At 32.1% G+C, this 8805-nt stretch overlaps 1 protein-coding gene across 1 annotated transcript; it reads right to left on the bottom strand.

Moving 5' to 3' along the window:
- On the bottom strand, positions 1-5764 carry LOC114185663 (zinc finger protein-like protein). The gene is made up of 7 exons (XM_028073527.2): positions 5396-5764; positions 4453-4868; positions 3348-3462; positions 1798-2472; positions 1595-1672; positions 947-1060; positions 1-757 (listed from the first exon to the last, which is right to left on the bottom strand). Exons 1-7 carry the CDS (start codon positions 5714-5716, stop codon positions 494-496), a joined length of 1983 nt encoding a protein of 660 aa, XP_027929328.1. The 5' UTR covers positions 5717-5764; the 3' UTR covers positions 1-493.
- Positions 5765-8805: the final 3041 nt, after the last annotated feature.

The following is an 8805-nucleotide window of genomic DNA, read 5'->3' as shown; positions in this document are numbered from 1 at the left end:
TTTAGATTTAAAACTAGATACATTGCTAGATATAAACCATCAATGGAAAGAGTATGTTATACAGCTCTGGTCCTTAACTAATCTGGTTAATTTAAAAATAGGCAATTCAAGCCTGAGAAAATAGAGTAAAAAAGACTATACTTCCAACAAAAAGCCACATTCGGAAAATGAAAAACAAATAATACATGCCCAATGCCAAATTTTCACTTGGTCCTTTGCTGTGTTCATGCTTGACACAACACAGATTGGGAACGTTCTGAGATGGCTGTTATGACTGTAGCTGAATCAATGTTGCTTAGAAAAAACTTTTTATTCCTTTCAAAATAATCAGCTCATGTTATTTACCATTCAGTCCTTCCACCACGGTTGCTCCACCTTTCTCACTTCTTTTTACCTTTCTGAATCCAAGATAACTTGCAACCGGATCAAGAAAATGGATATTTGGAGCAATCTTGACTTGCAAAAAGGAAATTTTAAATATCTAACCACATTGTCATTGATCATCCAGGATGTCCTTGTGTACATGCATGCATGATGTGCTGCAGTATTTGTAATTATACCGGTGGAAGGGAACTTTGCCAGCAAGAGATGAATTGCAACAGGAACAGTAAATGTCACCGGCTAATCCACTTTTTGGCCCTGACATGCTTGGTGCAGCGGTTGTACTGTTAGCTTGAATTTTGAGGGCAGCCATTCTCCTCTCAGCAGCAGCTGCTCGCTTTTCTCTTTCGGCAGCCTGTGCCATTCTTATTTGGTCCTGTTTTTAAAAACTAAAAATGTTAAACAACCCATTTACAATTAGCAGAAGAGTGGAAATTATTCAGATGGAAGGGTAACATAATCTCACAAATGCGTAGCACAATTTCAACACATCATTAAAGTTACAAAATGACGTGGCCTTTAAAGATTTTCGGCTAGCACGCATCATCAAAATTAAGTATCTAACCTCTTTGGATAATTGCACGCCACTTTTTAGTTGAGATTGTCCCTTTATCGATGTTGAAGCAGTTACTAGCTTCTCCACAGTTTTGGAATCATTCTTTGCCACGGTGGCTTCAACCTGAACACCACGATTCCTCAGAATAATTTTTTTTTACCACAAGAATGATGAATAATGAGTAAAAGAGTGTTTGTGCGCGCTTGTAAATGAGAAATATGGAAAATCAAAGCAGCTTCTGAATAAAAATTCTTCAGAAATAGGTATAAACTGGGACTGAATCCAAAAACAACAGACTAAAGCACAATAATAGAACTGATCATTCCCAGAAAGTTCATTTGTTTGTGCGTACTTGCCAAAGACTCAATCATCACAAGCTAATTGCATTGCGTTTGGTAGTCAATGGTGGAAAGGCAAAATAGGGGAATGTTGATCAAAGGATCAGGTACCATTTTCACTCTAAACAACTATGTCAACACTACCAAAGATGTCTCTAAAATATTTAGGGTAAACATTAATAAAATGAAATTACGATGATTTAAATCTGTATATGTTAGGAGACTATCAATTAAATAACATTTAGTAAACCAAGGTGAAATGCTTTCAGAAACAGGTCTCAAAAAATGAGGTAATCATATAAGATGAGAAGAAACGAACCTGAGCCTTCTTTTCTTTTGCTTTACGCAATTTCTTTAATTCTTTTGCTCTTGCTTTTCTCTTAGCATCTTTTTCAGCCTGTGCTACCATAAAAGGAACTAATGATTAGTTTAATCATAGAGAAAACAAAGTGGACTATACAAAAATGCAATTTTTATTTAAAATCAGTATTCAAAATTTGTTTTGACATATAGCAGAATCACCTGCTTAGCAGCTTGTGATTCTTCCATTTCTTTGGTCAATGCACTGGGCACTTTGGCAGCATGCCAATCCCATTTGTCAAGATTTGATGCCATAAACCTTCTGAAATTATTCCTCACTTCTTTGTCATGTGCCAACATATATGGGGTCCGTCCCCTTTCATCTTTGGAGCAAGGATCGAAGCCCTGTTCCAGGAGTTCCAAAACCTTTACAGAGTCTCCAGATTGGGCTGCTTGATGTAAAGGAGTTGATTTACCACATAGCTCATTCTCACTTTCTCCATTACTCGAAATGGAGGGTTCATCATTTTGTCTACTTGAACAAGCTTCAGCTTTATCTTTGTCATCCAACACAGCCCCATTACCTTGGTTGGAGATTTGACTGCCATTTATTTTAGAAATGTGAACTGATACCAAATCCTCTTGTTTGCTTTGTAAAACTTCCTTCTCATCAGCTTCGTAGGTTACCTGAGTCAACTGACTATATACACGCTTTACTTCCCTGAAAGTAGGCCTCCGAACACTCAAAGCAATGTTTCTAACAGCACACTGCTGATTACCAAAATATGGTCTTTCTCCATCATAAAGCAGTTGACGACTACTTGAAGGAGCATGAATAAATACGCAGTTGGAGGCATCAAAATAGGGTTTCCAAGCAGTAAACAGTTCATGCACTTCCTAAAATAGTGACATGCCAATAATCAGTGCATATTTAAAAATCGGAGGTGCATACAAACAAAGAAAGCAATAAGTATGAAAGGTTCTGTATCCCCGCGCATGTTTGAAAATGAATAACTGTAAGTAAAATTGGAAGAGAAGTCATGGCAACAGTCAATTTGTAAAATTCATGACCAATTATAAGGATACATTTTTTATTTAATAAAATGTTAACTATTCTTCTTTCCTACTTTCACAAATAATTAAAAAAGAAATGTATACTCAATTTTGTTTCATTTCTTACTTCCAAAGATTCATACAGAAAATTATAAAAACAATATTTTGTAGCTTTCACTGTTTTCTTTAGAAAAGTGCAAGCAAGGTTATATAATTTTGTAATTATCTTTGAAGGCATAAAATGTTTTCTCAAACCAAATAGACCTTAAGTAATCACACAGATGATATCAGAGGTTTTAAAATTTTTTACAAACCAAGACTAGTAGCCGTTACCATAGTTATACATAACTGAGAGAAAGCAACCTGTGCTTTAGTAGGATATATTTTAATATAAATATGGGGCATTTGGTAAAGGGGAAACTTTTAGGTTTTGAGGGATCTGAAATTGGAGAGTATGCTTCCCATGTTTGGTTTACTTATTAAGAAATAACATTCTCAAAAAAACTTCCAAGTAATTATAATTTTAAAATTCCCACTTCTCACACTTTGAAATGAATTAGTATAAACAGCATCATTTATTAACCTGCATATGACTAACTCCAATTCCAAAAATATATATAGGATGCTAGTCAGTTGATTTCAGAACACAAAAATGCAGCAATTACTAGCATGCAAATAAAAAATTAGCAAGAAAAACAATATAGCTAATATTTGAACACCTTCTTTAATGCAAGTTCATTATAACGACGAAGTGAGGCCCCAGCAGAATGTATAGACCTGCCAGAAGCATCTTTAGATGATTGTTTTTTTCCTGCCTTGGCCCGTACAACATATCTGTATAAGAATGATAACAGCATATGAATAAAAATAAAATTAAAAAATTGAACTACAACTTTTAGCAAATAGAACTAGCAATCATAAAATGGGTAAGAAATAGTGAATGCGTATTTGGTCAATAATTGAGAAGTACATTGCATGCTTTCCTGCCTTAGGAAATAAAGAAAAAAAAAAAAACAGCTGAAAATGTGAATCAAATAGTATAACATTTCATACGTTCCTACCAAAAGTTAAACAGAACACAGGAAGAACATACATTTCCTCTCAGATAGAACATATTGCACCTAGTCACTTGTTTATCCGTTCCTAATAATAATAGATAGCTAAGACAAGAATAACTGAATGTTATGCATCATGAATTTTAAACTAATTCTTATTCTAGAAGCAAATTAAAAAGTCATCCGCACAAATCCGTAATTGAGCTTTAAATACGTGTAATACTCCCACTCATAAACGAATGACTTACAATGAAAAATAATAGTACAAAAGTGTTGGAGTCTGCCTATACACATGCGATGGTGTCTAGAATAAGCTAGAAGGGTTCAGCTGCAGTGTCAACAGTAGCTAATCTATACCATATATTCTAATGCAGAGAATGTTGCACATACATATAGAATAGGCTTGCAACATTACATGTCAGGAAAGAAGCATCGAGGTCTGATAGTTAATGCTCGTGCTTGACTCATCCAGTTAAAAAAAATCAATTGTGGGTGAACAAGAGCATAGTTGACCGCATGCCCTAACACAATACTTCCACCAGACAAGACACCCAACAGGAGAATAATTGACAAAGATAAATACTTCATTGATATTCTAATATCAGTCTTTGTACACGGTTTAGTGGTGTATGCATTATGCATATATTGCTATTCTCACTCCACACAGTCTGCCTAAATGAAATTTCGATCATATTCATCTTTTGCCAAATAATTTTAAGAAATAGTATAACAAATTTCTGTTGTTAGGTAGCAAGAATCATATTCTGACCTGTGAAATGTCTTGTGAGCCACAACAACATCACCGTCAAAGACACAACCTGCAAAGTGCCCACCAGATGCAAGCAGAACAATCCTCAATTGGGTATTGTTTCTGGGCTCAGCAGTCAGAGATTTCAACTTCTGAACAACTTCATTCTCTGCCTTTTCATCATCATACAATACATTTTCAGTCACATTCATAATCAAGCTCTTCCAGACGGAAACTCTCTGCCCTGTCTGAAGAAGGAAGAAGAGTTTCTGTTTAAAATTTTCACTCGACTTGTCATGCAGTACAATTTCACTTTCTGAATCATCACTTTCTGATCCCGATATACTTGACATATCATAGTCTTTGACAAATTCAGATGTCAGCACCTCAAAATCTTCTTCCTTCACAATATTCTTTCCCGCAATTGTCAGCTTCACCTATAATCAATACATCCCCGTGATCATTAACAAGAACCACTAGAATCCACACTCACATCACCAAACCACAACGCACATGGTTAATTTGTAAACATTTTAACTTACACAAGAGCATACCAAGCTTCCAAAAAATAAACTCTAGCTCTTCAAAGCAAATTAACCATTCTAAACTTGACATAATATCAACGAAAATGGGACCACTCTGAATTTGTTTTTAAATAATGATAAAACCAAAAAAACAAATTGCGATTTCAATTTTTTTAAAGTGTCTAATTTTCACGCATTATCACTAAAAAGGTTTTTTACATTCTCAACTAACTAGAAATCAACAAATAACAATTTTTAGTAGTTCCAATAATCCTCAACAAATTCATCACACACAAGCTATTTAGTTTACAATATCTCGCACTAGAATGAAATCCTTTTTTTTCAATGCAACAATAGAAATTCTAAATTTTACACAAAAAAAAAAAAACACACACACACACACACTGAAAAGGGACTATTCTGGATTGGTCGAGTCTTACGTTGAACCGATGAATGTCGGATTTGAAATGGGCACGCTGGTCTTGGAGGGAATCAAATTGAGTTCTGCAGGTATTGCAGGTCAACCTAGGCGCAGCAACGACAGCGTTTTGAGAGTCATCAAAAATAACGACGTCGTTTGTGGAGGATTCAAGGGTTTGGGTTTGGCCTACGGGGTGGTGATCGGAAACGGAAGAGTGTGGAGAAGGGAGAAGGCGAGCAGAGTCGAAGAAATTCGACGGAACATCGAAGATGGAACGGTGTCGTTTATCCTGAGACGACGTCGTCGCGGTGGCCTTTGCTGCAGCAAGATGAGTAGCCATAGTTGCCAGCGATAGCAAAAGCCTCCCAGATGAAACTCATAAAATAAATACTCAAAAACCCAAATTTTAAATATATATATACACGATAACTGATATATGATAGTTATTCATGATAGATATCATCTTTTATTTTTAAAAAAATGTTGAATATTCGTTTAAATTTATTTGCTGTATTTATGTTTAGTAAGAAATATTACTTTTCATTTAATTTTATTTTAACTTCTTTTAATGATTTCTTTTTGTTTTCTCAAATAAACAGCTTTTATTTTTTAAAAGAATAGCCAATTTCATTCTTCAAGTGTTTCATCAATTTAATCTGGTATTTATCAGGAAAAGAAAGGGAACAAAATTAAAATAACAAATGCTAAGAACAAATATAAAGTTGCGAAAATTTATACTTGTTTTTATTTCATTATATTCGTATGATGAAGTATTTAGTATGATAAAATGTTGAGGGTAGATTAGTGATAAAGTATGAACATTTTATTAATTACTTTTAATTATTATTTTTTAAATTGTTTGTTTTTAAAATACTATCATTGTTTATGAATAAAAAATAATAATATCATCAACTTATGTATAATAAAAATACAAAATTAAAGTATAACATTTCTAAATATTTGATTCATTGATAAGTAATGATTAAATTTTTAGTTAACTTTTGAGGAAACATTTTGTTGAATTCAAATATAAAATTTATAAAACAATATACTATTTAAAATTATCTAATAAGAAAATTAAACCAAAATATAAATTTTATTAAATAATATATCATTTTACATTATCTAATAAAAAACAAAAAACAAAATTTAAGTTTTTATTATTATTTTAAAATATCCAATAAAAGTAATATATTATTTTTAAGTTGATCAAGTATTTTTATTTTTTAAAATAAATCTTATATTAAATTTAAATTTATGTACATTTTTAGATAATAGCCAAGGATTATTATATTCTATTATCATTTTGTTAAGATTAATGAAATTTAATTTTCTTTAATAATATAATTATTTACTAATATTTTATAAGTAACGATATATGGACAACAAATTTAATCATGAAAAATATAAAAGTTATAATGACATGATCTTATAACTAAGGTTAACAAGAAAATTTATAATGAACTTAGTCACATTAATTTCCGCTATGTCGAAGACTTATACTGACGAGACCAAAGTTAATATGAAATGTACTCAACTAGAAGCTAGTCTTAGCAAGACCAAGGTTGGTATCGACCATGGCTCGACAGAAATTGACCTTGATAAGATCAAGGTCTATATTGAGGTTGGTCCTGGCAAGACCGAGGTTAATATCGGTTATAACTTGGTTAGAGGTTGACCTTGGTAAAACTAGCCTTGGCAAGACCAAGGTCATTATCAACTTTGTCTCAGCCATAGGTTGATATTGGCAAATAGCTATGTCAATATTAATCCTGACTTGGTCAAAGGTTGATCCTTACAAGTACCAAGTTTAAAATCGACCTCAACTCAACTGGAAGCTAATATTAGAAAAGTCAAGTTCAATTACTACACCATTGAACACCCAACTCGACTAAAATTAAGATCAAATTTAAATTCACTACTTGAAATAGGGAAATTATATTACGAAAAGCAAAATAAAATAATGAAGATGGGTTGAGTCGACTTTGTACTATCACAATAAGAATAAAATTTTTTATCACTATGGTCTTTGTGTCTTACTTAACTCAATGTTTTGGGATTGTGATTAGTCATGTTAACATGTAGTATGGAAATGCTCAACTAAGTTTGATATGCATATAATGTTTAAACATCGAGTTAGGGTCACTTAAGCTATAAAATTTTTTTTAGCCAACTTAAATTAAGAAATATACCTAATGATTATTATTTTGATGTATTGTTCCTGAACACCTTTATATTGAGTAAGGAACATTTAAAAAAAAAACAGTCATGGATTGATGAAATGATGATTTAAGAGTTTCTCTCTTCTTTACACAATGTTTGAAAACTTGATAAAAGTCTAGATACAATTTTTAAGTCTTCGTTTAACTGTCTCATACGTTAAAGACTAAGCGATTGTGATAACATTATTAGAGAACAATTTAATATCAAAATTAACATTTACATTAATGATAATAGATAAAGTTGATTTTAAAAGGATTAATGGTAACAGATAAAGTAAAACAAATATTCTATAATCTTAAATATATTTAATAAAAGATAAGACAATTATAACTCTTTAAAAAATAATTTAAATTATGTTTTCAAGATTTTATATCTTTTCTTATTTTAATATATTCATATATTCATAAAAGATATTGAAGTTTTTACCGAACTTGCAATCCTATTTTCCATAAATAGAAAGGTAGTTAAAAGTCATGAACACTTGAATTTTCTAATTTAAAAGAACACCAACTTCAAACCAAAATATACTTTAAACCAAACATTCATAGCCAATCATTCTAAATTGTTTGTTCTTTGATTTTTAAAAATATATTAACTAGAGTTATAATTAATAGGGTGAAAGATGTCGACGAAAAATAGTATACATCGATGCATATTTTGAGTGTATTAATTATTTTCCTAAAATAAAAGAATCTATTTAAAAAATATTTTTAAAATACTGGAAAGTGAATAATTTCAATATTTGTCGTGCCTCAGAAATTTCTTACAAATACCCAAAGGCCAGAATGAAACTCTCAATGTCCATTGATGATTCTCTAAGTGCAGTCAAAGTACATTCCTTCCAAAAAGCCAAAGACAGAAAAAAGCATATATCCATCAAGGCGTTGAATGAGCGCGTTAAATAAACGCAAACGCCCAGCGCGTCACCTAAATCCTTAAACCATTTAATTTAGCAGTAAAAAAATGTTGTCGGAATTGAAAAACAATTCGCCGCACAGTCCTCAGAACTAGATCTGAGTTCTATTTTTTTTTTTCGTAAAAATAAATATTAAAATGAGATGGTTCTCACCAAAAGAAACACGTAGGACCCACTCACACTCCTCCACGTGGCCTCCCTCGTATGCACCACTAATCAAATGCCAGAGGATAACCCATTTCACATAACACTAAATAGAAAGTGCCACACCAGATACAACCACCACAATG

Source organism: Vigna unguiculata, chromosome 5 (assembly GCF_037176805.1).
Source record: "Vigna unguiculata cultivar grain cowpea cultivar isolate G323 ecotype 2 chromosome 5, ASM3717680v1, whole genome shotgun sequence".
Classification (NCBI taxonomy): domain Eukaryota; kingdom Viridiplantae; phylum Streptophyta; class Magnoliopsida; order Fabales; family Fabaceae; genus Vigna; species Vigna unguiculata.
The sequence above is the reverse complement of the archived record's forward strand: the minus strand, read 5'-3'. Positions and strand labels throughout refer to the sequence as shown.

What these genes read in the sequence shown, in the direction of transcription:
- LOC114185663 (XM_028073527.2), bottom strand. Translation starts at nt 5,716, where the DNA reads ATGGCTACTCATCTTGCTGCAGCAAAGGCCACCGCGACGACGTCGTCT. An exon ending in CCGACATTCATCGGTTCAAC is followed by an intron (nt 4,869 to 5,395) that starts GTAAGACTCGAC and finishes TATTGATTATAG; the next exon opens with GTGAAGCTGACAATTGCGGG. An exon ending in GCGTGCAATTATCCAAAGAG is followed by an intron (nt 758 to 946) that starts GTTAGATACTTA and finishes TTTTAAAAACAG; the next exon opens with GACCAAATAAGAATGGCACA.